The 15,918-nt window shown below is 49.6% G+C and overlaps 1 protein-coding gene across 4 annotated transcripts in view; it reads right to left on the bottom strand.

The window, feature by feature from the left end:
• ASAP1 (ArfGAP with SH3 domain, ankyrin repeat and PH domain 1) overlaps positions 1-15,918 on the bottom strand; it is a gene marked incomplete at both ends in the record, with an annotated part of 251,064 nt that overhangs the window by 221,635 nt on the left and 13,511 nt on the right. For all 4 annotated transcript variants that reach the window (XM_084230492.1, XM_084230494.1, XM_084230493.1 and 1 more), the window contains one exon: positions 992-1,118. In XM_084230492.1, coding sequence (XP_084086618.1) covers positions 992-1,118 — 127 coding nt within the window. The remainder of the gene's footprint in view (positions 1-991; positions 1,119-15,918) is intronic.

Here is a 15,918-nt window from a genome sequence, read left to right as displayed (position 1 = left end):
AAACGTCCTGTGTTTATTGAGGCACCGGGGCTTCTGCAGCTCTTGGGATTGTGGGTTTCTTTTTACCTACCCACCCCACCCTACTGGCTAGTCACTTAAAATTTTCAAGGAAAACACTTTGCCCTTGGCCTTCTGCAGCCGCCTCTCCTCCTGGTCACCCACAACACACTTCCCTGGAGGGTCTAGATAAGCAGAGCTGTTCTCTGCACCGTCTTGGTCCTCCCTTGTCCCCACTGGTAAGCTTTTCCCTGCAGCATCGGCCTCCACTCAGTCTGGGTGCCCTGTGGGCAGGCTGGCTGGTGCAGCAGCCTCCGGCTCTCATCACTCAGGCTGGGGGGCAGAGGAGGGACCTGCCTGTCCAGCTATCTTGCCGCACAGGGCTTGAGGTACCGGAGACCAGGAGGGAAGAAGCCTGAACACAGGAGTTCCCCATCATTCCTCGGAATATTTCCACCGCCGCTGGCCTGTGCAGCTAATCCGGCCTGGCAGAGCCGGCGCCGGAGCGGGGCATTCGCTGACCATCTCCGGGCCTGGCTGGTGACCTTGGCCACGCCGCGTCGCCTCCCTGTGCCCCCAGGGCCTGGCACCCCTACCTCGCAGGTTAGGAGGGGCCACAAGGGGTCGGAAGGCGCGCAGACCGCCCGGCCCCCAGCAAGGACGCGAGGCAGAGAGAGGGGCGTCCCTCCTCTTCCTCGGGGTGTCCGAGGCTCTCTCCGTCCTCCCCCGGCCCCCAGGCCTGGGGGATCGGCGCCCGGGGAAGTGGAGCAGCGGGGCTGCACCCCCCAAGCCCCCCATTCGCCGGGGAGCAGGGGAGGGGGGCGGGCCGAGGGGGTGTGGCTCCCCCGGCCCCCAACTCCCTTTCCCCCGGGCCCCGCCGCCGTCCGGACGAGCCCCCGGGCGGGAGCCGGGGCCCGGGGCGGGGGCGCGGTCGGGGCGCGGGGCGGGGGCGCGGGGCGGGGCGGGGGCGCGGGGCGGGGCGGGGGGCGCCTACCTCCTCCAGCAGCGTGACGGTGTTCCTGCAGTTGTGCAGGCGCGTGGTGAAGCTGGACGTGGTGGGCGAGTTGTAGTCCTCGGTGGTCTCGGCGATGAACTCGGACACGGAGATCTGGTCCGGCATCCTGCCGGGGGGGCGAGACACAAGCGGGGGCGGGGGGTGAGGCTCGGCGCGGGCTCCCGGGGCCGCGGGCCGCCCGGCGGCTCATGAACCCCCGCGCAGCCGACCCGGCGCCCGGCCTGGCGCGGCGCGTCCCCGCGGCGGAGAGAGCGGGCGGCGGGCGGCGGGCGGCGGGCGGCGGGCGGCGGCGGGCGCGGGCCCCTCAAACTCGGGGCGGCGCGGCGGGCCGGGGGCTCTCGGGGACCCGCCTCCCTCCGCTCATGCCGCCGGCGGCTCCTCACGCGGGGTCGGGGTCGGGCGCGGCGCGGGGGTCCGGCCGGCCGCGGGGGCGTCCGCGGGCCGGGCGGCTCGGGCGACGGGCGCTGCCTCCTCGGGCGCTGACAGGCGGCGGCGCGGACACCGACTGGCGGGCGGCGCGCGGGCGGGCGGCGGGGCGGGCGGGCGGGCGGCGCTCGGCGGCGGTCACGGGGACAAACAAGGAAGTGCTCTGCGCACGCGCCGCCGCCCCCCCCCCGCGCGGCCCCCGCCCCGCCCCCGCCCCCCGCGCGGCCCCGGCCGCCCGCGCCCCGCCCCGCCCCTGCCTTCCGCGCCGCCCGGCCTCCCGCGCCACGCCCCCGCCTTCCGCGCGCCCTGACCTCCCGCGCCCCGCCCACGCCGCCCGCGCCACGCCCACGCCACGCCCACGCCGCCCGCAGCCCGCGCGCTCCGAAAGGGGCGTCCGGGTGGGGGGGCCGCGCGGCCCGCGGGGCTCCGGAAGCTCGCGGCCCCCGTGCGGCCGCCCCCGGGGCGGTTACTTCAGCGGCTGCTTACGCGAGCTTTCTGCGGGGGGGGGGGGGGGGCCGCAACAAAAGTTGCGCGTGATCTTTTTCAGCCCCGCGTGGGGACAGGAGGCGAGGCCGGGAGAGCGCGGCCCCGGGGGGCGGGGGCGGCCTCGGGGGCCTCAGCCTGGGGCCGGCCGGCGCCCCCTCTTTCCCTGCGCGGGGCGCTCAAGCCCGTGGAAGCGCCGGGTTCGTGCAGTGTGCTGGGGCCGCGGGCTGCAGGGCCGGCGGGGGGGGGGGGGGTCACACCAGCCTCTGACCTCTCAAGCCCGGGGCTAAGACGAGGTGGGGGTACCGGGGGGTACCGGGGGGTACCGGGGGGTACGTGCTGTACCACATCAGCAGATGCCAAATTTCTGCGGAGAAACTACCCGCAGATTGCTCATTCCTCGGCCCCGGCAGAGGGCGAGTTTGCCAACGAGCTCGAGCTCCATCTACGCAGCCCGAAGAATCCGTGTAGTTTCTCTCCACTCCCGGACTGGGATGAAATTAGTTTTTAAAAGTGGGGGGCGGGGAGAAGCCATAGTCAGGCCTTTGGGAAGCGCCGCAGGGTCGGCTCCAGAGATTGCAACCGCCTCCAGCCCGTGTCCCAAATGTGCCCCCTAGGGCGAAGGCGGGCCCTGGGGCGTCCCCCACAACATGCTGCCCTCTTGCAGGGTTGTCCTTCTCCTGCTGTACCCCCAGTTTCGAGGGGATACCCCGAGGCAGGGGGCTTGGCCCAGAGGAGTAGCCCAGAGTTGTCAAAAGCAAATGCATCTCCCTGTCCACCAAGACTAAGGCCAGGCCAGGAGCCCTGGAGGCACAACCCTGCCAGCAAGATTTTTCCTTGCAGCAGAGAAACAGAACAAGGAGAACAGAGCGGAGCAAGACAGCGGTGGCGTGGCTCTGAGAGAAGGGCTGTCTAGACAGGCCCCTGACAAGGTGACACGTGAGCTGAAGAGGACAGACGCTGAGTCATGCCCACAACCTGCTGGCCACCGGACCTTGGCCTCAGCTCCTTCAGGTGAAGGGCACCAACCGCACAAGGCTGCTGCTGTGGGTAAGAAAGCGCTTTGTGGACAGGAAAGCCATGAGGGACCCAAGGTGTTTTGTCTACCTGCAGGCTGCGCTGAACCTGAGCTGTGCCCCCAGGAGGACCTTCTCACTGTCCATAGACTGGGATCTCCACTAGCTAATGGAAGTGCAGAGGCCACATGCATGCAAAAAGGCTCTTCCTTGGCAAAGTGTTGTGTTGAAAAATCACCTTTGAGGGCTAGTCTAAAAAATAAGAAAATAAAGAGGCACCCACTTTCTCCTCATTAGCACTTTGGAAATTTGGCTGAGGGCACACGGAGGTTGAGGTTCAGGGGAGATAGCCAGACGGTGACAGGCAGTTGAAGACCCGTCCCTGGAGGTCACTAGCTCGTGTGGTGGTTCAGACCATGGCATCATCTGTGTATGAGGCACTAGAAGAAAATCCTAAACCTTTTATTCTGCATACTAAAAGGCCGCCTGCACCTGGAAAGTCCTCTGACTTGGAATAAATACGGCCCCTCCTGGTTTGGGCTAATGAAGCCTGAGCCTCAATAACCCCACGCTACCCCTACCTGCATCCACTCCAGATCAATTCAGAATCGGATTCTGCATTTATTCTCTCCTTCCCCTATTCCAAGTGTCACCTCTGCTGGGCTGGCAGCACCTTCTCTGTGCATGGCATATAGTAATCACTCAATAAATATGAGCCATTATTAAAAGCCTAGAGTCAGTGAATAAATGCCTCAGTTCCACAAGCCTGGGTTCCAGAACATTCTCTCTGTTTAACTGATGCTGTCACCTTAGACCTGGGTGCCATTCACTGGTAAAAGAAAGAGTTGGGTGTGCCAAGATGACCAGCTGGCGCCGAGGCTGTGCCTAGCTCGGCTCCCCAGAAGGTTATTACAACAAGCTAATCTAACTGAGATGGTAAAGTGCAGGGATCTCTTTCCTGATTGAATTCGCTGAAGAGCCCAAACTGCTGCCATCAATTGTTGTTTGTTTCATTTGAAGATTATGTTATATATCTGCTCCGCCTCCCCATCTCCTCCAGCCAAGAAAAGAATGCGATATTGTCCCTTGGTAAGTATATACCGACTCTAAACTGGTCTGAGACTCTAATTAGAGTCTCAAAGGGTCACACCTCTTCCCACCATTTCTGGGGCTCACGGGCCATAATCCTCTGCGTATTTGAAATCAAGCCCCATGCAAGCCGTCTGTACCTCTCCTTTTTTTTTTTTTCCCCAAGATTTATTTATTTATTTATACAAGCACTGGGTACAGTCAGAAGTGTGGGAGGGTGAGAGAATTCACAAGAGCCAGAGCGGGGAACAGAACAAGCAGACCGATGAAATACACTGCTGAGGGGAGCAGTGGGAGCGACAGAAGAGGTCTGTCGTGCCATGTGGGACCCTCGCCAGCAGCCAGGGATCCAGTTGGCGCTGCAGAGGCTATGGGCAGCTTCGCAGCCCAGTGCTCAACCACTGTGCCACCAGGGGAGGCCCTGTACCTCTCCTTTTCTCAAATACCCTGACAGCCATCCCTGGATATCAGAAAGGGAAGAGTCTGACATGGGCAAAACTTAAAAGCCGGATTTCTTCATGTGCGACTGCTCAGAAATATACATCATCCTTTTCAGAGCCAGGAACATACACACCCCCTTGTTGTACTTGCGCGTGCCCAGCTTTGGAAAAAGCACACATCATCCTTGTCATTGTCCCGTCAAGGACGGCTTGGCCTGTCTTACAAGCCAAGCTCTGTCAGCCGGGTGACAGTGGACCTTCATCTCCTTGAAAAGGGGCAGTAAGATGAGTGGTGGCGTTTTTATGAATAGTGGTGGCATGACTGATGCCACTGTCCCCGGGAATTGGCTGAGTGTTATTTGTGGCTGGAGGCTTCACCCTCGCCCATGTGCCCAACAAGGTGCCTGACATGTAGGAGGGTGGGAGAGTGGGGGTGGGGAGGTGGGGTGCTCCACCCAGCAGCGCCAGCCAGCCTCCAGATCTGATGGGACGGAATGATAGTCTTCATTAAAGGTACCCAGGCCCTTCCTGGAACAGGAGCCATGGGCATGTGGGAAGAGAAGATGCTTTGTGTTACCTAGACCTGGATTTGTATCTCTCCTTATTTGTATCACTTACTAGCCTTGTCTTCTCATCTGCAAAATCAGGGCTATAATAAAACTACGCTACCACTTATTCCATGAAGTGACATGAGAAGTTCTGGATAAAGCCCTTGACGTCTAGTGAATAATTAACCTGCACAAGTTCCCTCTGACCTCCCTTTTTATATGAAGTATGATAATAAATACCCCTCTTTTCATTCCACAACTCAATTACATCTCTAAATTAGTCACCTGGAGGAGGAAAAAAGTGGGAGATGGGGAGGCAGCCCAGAAATTCCCAAAGGCTGGGATCTCGGATTTGGAGAGTCTTCCTAGATCTTATTCTCATAGTATAGTGTCCTTTTGGCTGGGCATTTACCCATAAGGGGGTCAGTAATTTTAGATGCTTGATTTGGAAACTTATCTATTTTTCCCCCTGTCTTTTGCACATTAATTGTATTGAAGCCCCTTTCCAATAATGGTCTTATGTTGTAGAGTGTTTTGTCTTGATATGGCAGATGGCAGAACCTATTTAGAGCAGGAAGGTTTAGGGGTTCTGGGGTGTCCCTCTCCTTGCCTGGTAACACTTTGTGAGGTCAGATCCACTAGGAGTTGTTTGGGATTTAGGAAGTAAATAAACACCATGTAGAGTCAAATAGATGACTACTAAGCAGGATCGGAACTGAGGGGCCTTCTTGGTGGTGCAAGGGGTTAAACACAACACTGTAAAGCTATCTGCAGCCTCTGCAGCAAGAGTTTGATCCCCATATGGCCAGGGAGGTGACCCACATGGCGTAGCAGACCTCTCCTGTCTCCCCACTGCTCCCCTCAGCAGTGTATTGCAGTCAGCCTGTTCTGCTCCCCACTCTGTCTCTGGCAAGTCCTCTCACCCCCTGCACCTCTGGCCTGTACCCCAGTTCTTGCATGCATAAATAAATCTTTTAAAAAAAAAAAAGTGAACTGAGACCACACTATCAGGCTTTTTCATGTAACACAGTTCCTGTAAAGAAGCTATCTGAAAAAAAGAACAGGACATTTATTTTGCAGGAACATGAGTTATAGGTGGATTCTCATATGAGAAGGCTCCCATCTCTACCACATAGCAGCTCTGAGACCTTGTTCAAATAACTCACATCACTGAACTCAGTTTTCACACCTGCAAAAGGGGAGCAATGATAGTAACTCTTTTTAGGGCTCTGAGGATTCAACAGTCTATGGCACAAGAAGTACTTAGCAGGGGCTGAGATTTCCTAAGTAGACAATCCTGTCAGATGTTATTATGGGAATATTGAAAATCTACCTGGAGCTATCAGTTCTCATTGTACAAAAATAAATATCCACTGAGACCTGCTATGTACCACTTTACTAAGTGTAAAATTGTGGGCACACTTCCCCTTCTTCAATCCTCAAGGCAAGTGCAATGATCCCAAACTTACCCAAGAAAAACCTGAGGCGACATGGGGTATGGAGGGCTACTTCCTCAGCTGCTGTCCTAGGCCAGGTTCTGCACTGGTTGCTGCATAGGTGATGTTGAAATTCATCTCCTAATAGTCCTGACATGGAAGTATTACAATAATGGGAACTGACACGCAGTGACATCTCACTGCAGGTTAATGTCCCAGAGCCTGATAGATGAAACCCAGTGCTTTTTCTGCTACCTGCAAAATCAGTCTACAAACTGCACCTTGTATCATGTTACTCTCGTTAGATATTTTTCCCAGCCCAGGCAAAAAGAAATATTCGTATTTATTTCATTGGCTAACTCCAGAACGCATTTTGTATCATCTTCCTAAAGAAAGAGAAGAAAGGAACATTTGGGTAAGCAAATGTTCCCTTTGGGGATATTTGGGGAAGCTCTTGCTTCCCCAAAAGCATATTGGGGAAGCAAGAGAAGGGAGGGATGTGTTTCCCTCCCAGTGTTTCGCTGCTAGGCTTAGGTTGCATATTCTACCTTAGCTAAAGATGCTTCTGCATATGCCTGATATGAGCGCTTCCCCGGTGCACTCATACAAGTTCATGTAATAATGATAATAATAATAATAAAAGCACTAGTCTCTAAACTTAATTTAAATGCTCCAACTAAAACCACTAAACTCTTCTCAGTAAAGAGGAGCACATGGCTTTTTTGGAGACAAAAAAACCCCCAACAACTCTGTTCTACCTCCCTGTTCCTTCTAATGGAGGCAGGAGGGGAAGAGGCAGCACGTGCCAGGAACCCCCAAGTCTCAGACTCGAGTACAGACATCAATTGAATGATCAGGAAGACAGTTCTGTCCGGTAAAAGAATAGCAACATCAAAACCACATAACGCAGAGACTGGTATTATCGCCATTTGATGCAGAGGGAAACCTGAAGCTTGGAGGTCACCCTGGCAAGTGGTGGAGGAAGTCTGAACAGTCTCATTTCACAGCCACGTGATGCATGCCCTGCAGTACAGTTCATCCAAACAGTGGGTCCACAGTCTCGGGGAGTTTTCTCAGTGCCAACGTGTTATCTTTGATTCCTCCCAGAATCTCATTACAAACCCAACTCAAATGCATGCTTGGCCAGCTTGGAGCGCCCTCTCTGTGACACCTTCTTCAGGTTGGGTTCATCTTCCCAGGGGTGTCTACAGTAAAGCCTCACTCACTCTGCCCTCAGCACCCGAAGGAGGACGGCTGCATGTGGAGGGCTGTAGACTCATGTCCACATGGAGCGACTGAGAACCAACTGCCAGCGGCAGGCTCTGCTGACAACTTCCATCTGAGTTTCCCCAACTACAAAATTCCCAGACTGCCAATCCCTAGGGCAACTGGAGGACTCCTTCATCTCCTTCCCTGCATCACCTGTGTCCCCAGGAGCTGAGGGAGGGGCAGGGGTTCCTGGAGCCCCAGGCTTGGCATTTTACAAGCTCCATCTCTGCTGGAGAATTCAGAGACCTCCACAATCTGTTCAAGGTCAACAGTAAGCAGAGATGAGCTATTCACAGCTGGTCTGAATCCAAACCCTCCAGGCTTTTTCTTCCCTGAAGGTTCTGTCTCGTACAGGCTCCCTGGGGGCCCCCTATAAATGTGTTTTGGGTTGAACTGGCTCTGTTTTATGAGCGACATCATTTCTGATATAAGTAAAACAACTTGCAGTGAAGAAAAATTGCGTTATATGGGATTCCTAAAAACTTGCACTTTGTAGGAGCGAGAGATTATAAATCTTAGTTTATTTCTGAAACAACCTGAAAAATGAGAAAAACTTCTAGAACCTGCCTCTTTTATGATACCCTTTTCTATGACACTATTTTCCAAAAATTTATATTTCTCCAATTAGACTGTGAGCTCCTTGAGACTAGAGGGTTTCAAGGTGCTTAAGGGATACTCAGTGATAGATGGAGGGAACAATTAATGAAAATGAAAGAAGGAACATTTACAGGGATGGGGTAGGAGAGCAGAACGAGAGAGAGGAATCCTGGGTCTTAGAGTCCCTTCCACCAGCTACATGATCATAAGCTATCAGAACTAAGAAGAATCCCAGGGATTTTGTTTTGTTTTGTTTTGTTTTTTAAATCCAACTCAATAAAAGCCTAGAGGGCCTCCCCTGGTGGCACAGCAGTTGAGCGCTGGGTTGCGAAGCTGCCTGCAGCCTCTGCAGCACCAGTTCGATCCCCGGCCGCTGGCGAGGGTCCCACATGGCACGCAGACCTCTCCTGCCACCCGCTGCTCCCCTCAGCAGTGTATTTCATCAGTCTGCCTGTTCTGTTTCTCGCTCTGGCTCTGGTGAATCCTCTCACCCTCCAGCGCTTCTGACTGTACCCAGTGCTTGTATAAATAAATAAATAAATCTTAAAAAAAAAAAGAAAAAATACATGTGTTTCCAATCCTTTTATTTTTCTGGATGAGGAAAGCCTTCCCAGGGGTCATCCAGTGACTTAGTATTCCTTGACAGATATGTGGGAAACCAGGGTCAGATCCTGGCTACCAAAGGTCTTCCCATTCCGCCACCATTGCCAGTTACATTTTAAGGATGGAATTAAAGATCTTGTCTTCAGAAGATCTGAAATTCTGTCTAAGAACAGATTATGCTCATCTTTGCATCACCTTTGTATGAGGAACGCCTACAGACTGTGCCTACTACACATTTAAAAACAGGAACTATGTAAAATTAGGCACAGGATCACGTAGTGGGTACCCCCTAACTTTGGGCAAGAAGACTGAAAACACTGAGACTGGAGTAACACACCCACCTCCCTTTTCATTCTCGTCTCCATTTTCTCCCTCCTTCCCTCCTTCAGGCACCATTTCTCTTCTCCAAAGCTGATGAAGAGGGACATTCAAGGCAACCAATGTTGGTGGGTAAGTCTCCCACCCCATCCCCGGTCTCCCCTAAGAGCGTCTTCATAAAAGCTAAGTCAGGAGAAAAAGAAGCTTTGTGACAATGCTGCTTACACTAAAGAGAGTGGAGATTTTTGGAAATGACCCCACCCCCACTCCTAACCATAGGTACCCTGACAGCACACGCAGAGAGCGGCTGAGATTCCACTTGTGGCCAAGTCCACTTACTCTCTGGATTGACAAAGTTCTTTCCCGTTAGGCATTGTGAGAGATGAGGCCACTGTCTCCTGAGTGCCTGTGGTCATTCCTCAGGAGGTGCAGCCACATTAGCGGGGGACCCATCAGCCAGTCCTGCACCACAGTAACCTAGCAGCTCCAGAGCCTGTCCAGTGGTTAAGAGGGTGCACTCCAGACTCACATAACTGGTTGACCCTATCTGCCACTTGATAGGGATCTTAACCTCACCAAGTTATTTCCTTACCATTGAAAGGAAGATAATGAAAATATCTCCCCCATACAGAGTTGTTGCAAAGTACAACTGAGAGAACCCATGCAAGATGCTTAGCACAGTGGGGCCTCCCTGGTTGTGCAAGGGGTTAACTCTCAGCACTATGAAGCTAGCAGCAGCCACTGAGGCATGAGTTCAATGCCCGGCCAGGGAGCTGACCCACATGGCGCAGCAGACCTCTCCTGTCTCCCCACTGCTCCCCTCAGCAGTGTATTTCAGGAGAGCCGCCTGTTCTGCTCCCCAATCTGTCTCTGGTGAGTCCTCTCACCCCCTCCCTCTGCACCTCTGGCCTACACCCCAGATCTTCTACGCATAAATAAATAAAATAAATCTTAGGAAAAAAAGCTTTGGCTCAGCTTTTCAGGAGCCAAAAAGATACATAAGCCATGGTCCCTGTCCTCATATGTAGCCACAGATTCAAGTTTTCAGCACAACTGCTGAAATGCTCAAAGAATCCAAATGGAAAATAAATATGTATTCAAATGTGTGACCTATGAAAAGACCCCCAAAAAGGTCTCTTCCTGTGTGGCTTTCTCTGACTTCCCCAAAGCCTAGATAGACCTATTTTTATTAGCACTTTTCCAAGCTTCTGTTCATCTGAAACACTACCCAAGAAGAAAGACGTGAGAAATGACAGCCATTAGTGACCCGAGCATTCACTTTCCTTGTAGTTAACACCAGAAGCCGGAGGTAGAAGCTGTCTGAGGTCCTGGGGCAATATCATCCTATAACTCGAATTCTTTTTTGACAGTATTACAATCAACCACAAACACCTTGCAATCCCTCCACACTGCCTCAAGGTCTACTTGCAGCCAAGGGCAGTTTGGAGCTCATCAGTCCTGGGTCTCAGGCCCTTCCTAGGGGTTCCCTATAATAGGAATCTATAACAGTATCTGGTTGTTGCTTTTCAAAAAATATGATTTCACCCACAATGTATCTGAAACCACATCACAAGGAGCTGTATTATAACAGAATTTTTCCATAATTATGTCAAATGTAGGGCATTGCTCTATTTGAAAAGGGAAAATTGCCCACCCACTGCAGTTTTCTTCTTAGCATATGCTATTTGGTTAACATTTTTCTCAAATGTGAACATTCCAAATCACACTAGGGGCTCTAAATTAAAAAAAAACACACAGAAAAAAAACCTCTACAATTGCTAACAAACCTGACAAACATCTAGCTTCTAGTCCCTGTTCTTTCTTTTCTGATTTTTTGTTTTTGAAAAATTAGTCTTTTTGCTCTGGCCTCAGATTTAGAGCTATTATACCAACTCATTTATAAAATTGCCATGTTTAAATAGACAGCAGAGAATGCACTGTTGATTGGGTCTGGAGATGATTATTTTCAATATCTTTCATTTTTCTTTAGTGAATAAACTGACTCTTCTAGTATTTCATTTTGGGAATTAACTTTCATTTACCCCCAACAAATTTCAGCATCCGGAACTCATCAGCAGTGGACAGAGACCTTGTAGGAATTGAATCTATTTTCTGTCTGCCCTACATACCCTTTCTTTTGGGGACCACCCCTCCCTGACTCTGGATGACTCTCCAGAGAGTGTCAACCATGTGTCTCCTTCCTCCCAACCTGAGGGCTGGATGCAGGCTTGCTGTCACAGTAATCCAGCCTCCTGAAGGTAGTCATGGTGGGTATTCCCAGAGGTGTTTGACCCAAGCGATGCCAATCAGGGTGCTGTATGGAGGTGGGACTGGTAGCATTGGGGTGAAAAGTGCCATGTGCCTTTTCTCTAGAAAGTCAAAGATGTCTGTAAGCCTTCAGCTGCTGGTGACCATCTTTGCCACACACGAGAGGCCTTCCCTAAGAAGGATGCTAACCAAAAGCTGGCAAGAGATGAAGGGAGGGAAGAAATGGAAAATACTGGTGACATTTGAACAAAGTCGTTTGAATCACATGCCGGATGTCAGCCCAGCCCTGGACTTCCCAGGCATGTAAGCAACTCTCCTTCTATCTCAGCTTAAGCTAGTCTAAGTTGGGTTTCTACCATTAAAACTAAAGAAGCTCGGCTAATCTTTTCCTGGGCTCAGTACCATCTTCAAAAGTTAGGACAAGTGTTAACCTTGGCCAATCTATTCACTGCCTCAGAACCCCAGTGCCCTCATCTGTAAAATGGGGATAATAATATCCACACTGAAGAAATGTCATAAAGAGTAAATTTGACAATACAAAAGAAAATATTTACAAGTCATATCTATTAAGGGTCTGGTGTCCAAAATATATAAAATCTTACAATTGATATAAAAAAACCCAAATAACTAATTTTGAAAATGGACAAAGTACTTGAAGAGCCACTTCTCCAAAGAAGATGCATAGATAGATAATAAGCACATGAAAAGATGCTCAATCTCATTAGTTATTGCGGAAATGCAACAAGTTACTGGGAAAATGTAACAAGTGTTGGGGAGGATGTGAAGAAACTGGAAATCCTCAGCCCTGCTGGAGGGAATGTAAAATGGTGCAGCTGCTTTGGAAACAACTTGGTAACTCCTCAAAGGGCTAAAAACAACATTATCATATGACCCAGAAATTCCATTTCCACACACATACCCAAGAGAAATGAAAACATACATGCACACAAAAACTTCTAGATGAATGTTCATAGCAGCATTATTCATAATAGTCAAATAGCAAAAACAACTGAAGAATCCATCAACAAATAAATGGATAAACAAGAAGCAATACACCTCTACATGGATTATATCATTCAGCCATACAAAAGGGATGAAGTCAATACATGCCACAACACAGATGAAACTTGAAAATAAATCAAGCTAAATGAAAGACAGAAAGGCTGCCTATGATTCCATTTATATGAAGCTCCCCGACGAGGCAAATCCGTAAGAGAAAGCAGTACAGGTTGTAAGGGACTGGAAAAGGGGAGGCAAGAAGAGTGAATGTCAATGTAGCTGATGTGTCTGAGTGCCGAAGTCCAGCCAGCGAGATACACACTAAAGTACTATGCAGGCCTTTTGGGGAAATGCCTTTTAAAAAAACTAACTTGGGGACCTCCTTGGTGGCACAGGGGTAAGGCTCAGCACTATGAAGCTTTCAGCAGCTACTGCAGCAGGAGTTCAATTCCCAGCCTGAGAGCTGACCAACATGGCACAGCAGACCTCTCCTGTCTCCCCGCTGCTCCCCTCAGCAGTGTATTTCAGTAGATCCCCCTGTTCTGCTCCCCACTCTGTCTCTGGTGAATCCTCTCACTCTTGCCTCTGGCCTGTATCCCAGCTCTTGTATAAATAAATAAATCTTTAAAAAAAAAAAAAAGAAGAAGAAGACATTAGGTTAGACAAATGAGGAGGAGTAATCATGTGAAATCACAGCATGAAGATTGTTGTCAAAAAGCCAAGGGGCCTCCCTTGTTGTGCAAGGGGTTAGGTCTTAGCACTGTGAAGCTGCCCACAGCCTCTGCAGCACGAGTTCGATCCCAGGCCAGGGAACTACCCACATGGCGCATCAGACCTCTCCTGCTGCTCCCCTCAGCAGTGTATTTCAGTAGATCCCCCTGTTCTGCTCCCCACTCTGTCTCTGGTGAATACTCTCACCTTCCCCACCCCCCACCCTGCACCTCTGGCCTACACCCCAGCTCTTGTATGCATAAATAAATAAATCTTTAAAAAAAAAAAAAAACACTTGGCTGGAGAAGAACCCTACTGTCTCTTTTCCCCTTTTTCCATGCTGCTGGAATGTGGATATGACGGCTGACACTCCACATTTTGGATCATGAGGAAATATGTGCAAATATGAGGAAATATGAGGAAATATAAGCAAATATGATCATGAGCAACCATTTTGGATCATGAGGAAATATGCTAAGGACGTCACGGTCAGAGAGATACAGCTTGAGACCCTGATAACCAGAAGGGCATTGTCAGGGCTTGGACTACCTCCAACTTCTTTGGTCTGAGGAAGAGGAGGAGCACCCTAATTGCTAATGTTATTCGGATTTGTGTGGATATGCCTTTGAAATCGAATTCTAACTTATACATGCTTATAAACATTCTGAACCAACTTAGAACATAGGAAAACAGCTAATGTCAGAAGCGGTCAAATTAGAAGCACTCTCCCAGAGTCGTTTTTCCCAACCAGACCTCTATGCTTTCGTCTATATTCGGAGCTGTAGAGCTTCTGTTGAATTATTCTGTAGATAGTCACCAAGGCCTATTTTGTGGAGTTACAGAATCAGTGAAAAGACTGGTCTCAATTTACCAAGTACAGGCATTACATTTTATAAGTGCTTAAATTTCATCTCAACTGTTGCTTCAAAATACAATCACAGAGGAGCCAATAGGCTCCCACAGAGTGAATTTCTGAAGTAGCAAATTTATTTACTCAACCACTGCACAATTTGGTGAAGAGAGAAGAGACAGGGCAGATCCCAAACAGGAAGGAAGATGATAAAGTTCAAAGATGTCCTTGCTTTCTACTCCATGGGCTGCCCAATCTTTCCAGTGCAATCTTTTAAAATACCAGAATTATTCCTGCAAGAAAAACAAATGGTGGTGCCTCCACGGCTGAAATAGGATCAGTTTTGTTGTTTGCTGATCTGTTTACAGAAGGTAGATGTGATATGTAAGAGTCAACCTACTATTTATGATCCAACAGCAGGCAGGTACAGTATTACTTGATCAAAAAGGGGGTCCCTTGGTTATCCTTCCTTCTCATTAGGGTTCTTAAAAGCTTAAGAACATAAATGACATAAGTGACGGGGAAATGTTTGAAGGGAAAGGTTTTTCCACGCTGATTTTTTGCTGTGGCTTAATATATCTGACTTTGCACACATTTTGGAAGGGTAGAGTCAGTACCCTAAATGTTCTTTATGAAGGTAAAATATTCTAGTGGGTTTTTTTTTTTTTTATTTTACATTACAGGTACTGTGTCCATGCATGTGTGTTAGTGAGAACAGAGAGAATTTCGATTACAAGTTATTACAATCCTTTCTCCAACACCTAGGTGGAATATTTACCCTGCTTTTTCCACTTCTAAGCATGCAAATGTATGTGTGTGGAGACACACACACACACACACACACACACACACACACACACCCTCTCACCTCTTTTAGAACACGGGAACCAGGAAGTAAACACACAGATCCCAGGGAGCCAAATTCATTTCTTTAAAGTCCACACGCCAAAACTCATGTATTTTAATCACAGGAAACACACTCACTTGATACTCAATTCTAACAAGTTTGAGGAGCTGATTTTCAGGCCTTCAGCAAAGAAAAGGCAAAGGTATGCTGGTGTATAGTGAGGAGGGCTTATGAAGGAAAAAGATGACTCCAACAAAAAAATTATAGTCTGCTAACACACACCCCACAATAAATTCTAAATCCACGTGCCTGCTCCTGAGGGTAAACCATTGCTCAACTGACGTCAAAGTCAACAGCCATTCAAAATGGCGAACCTTTGTGGTTGAGAAAAGGATGAACGCATGAGCTGTGTTCTGTGCCAGAGGCAGGTCTTCTCAAAGGGTTTCCAATCCGATCAGCAAAAACAGCATAAAGTAAGAAGCTATTTGGTGATCCAGGGCTTTGCAGAAAATGTAGATTTCTCAAGGAGAGCAGCAAGGGCCAAGCTGAGCACAGAAATCAGGAGTCCAAAGACAAGATCAAGGCCAGCAGTACCACTTACAAGTTGCAGGATATCAGGCAAAAGCCACTTGGTTCAGTGTTTCCCCATCTCTAAAATGGGGCTAAGGAGGAAACCTCAGAGGCTGCTGTGAATACTAACAAGCTATAGGAGAGTACATCTGTGTCCCAAAAATGGGCATTGAATCCAAATAAACAAAATTTTCTGTGTGTGAATCTTCACTGTTTGCTTTACAACTCTTATTATAATAATTATTTTGTTCACTAGTGTCAGTTAAAATCAAAATAATGTCAGCTGGCAATTTCACTTCTATGTAAACACCCACAGAAATGTATACATATGTTCACCAAGAGACACATGTGCTAATGCTCATAGAGATATTGCGTATACACTATACTGGCAACTTAGGAAGAAATCTGCATTTTCAAAATAAAAACTCTAAAATCC

Source organism: Talpa europaea, assembly GCF_964194135.1.
Source record: "Talpa europaea genome assembly, chromosome: 3".
NCBI lineage: Eukaryota > Metazoa > Chordata > Mammalia > Eulipotyphla > Talpidae > Talpa > Talpa europaea.
This window is presented reverse-complemented; position numbering and strand designations above follow the sequence as displayed.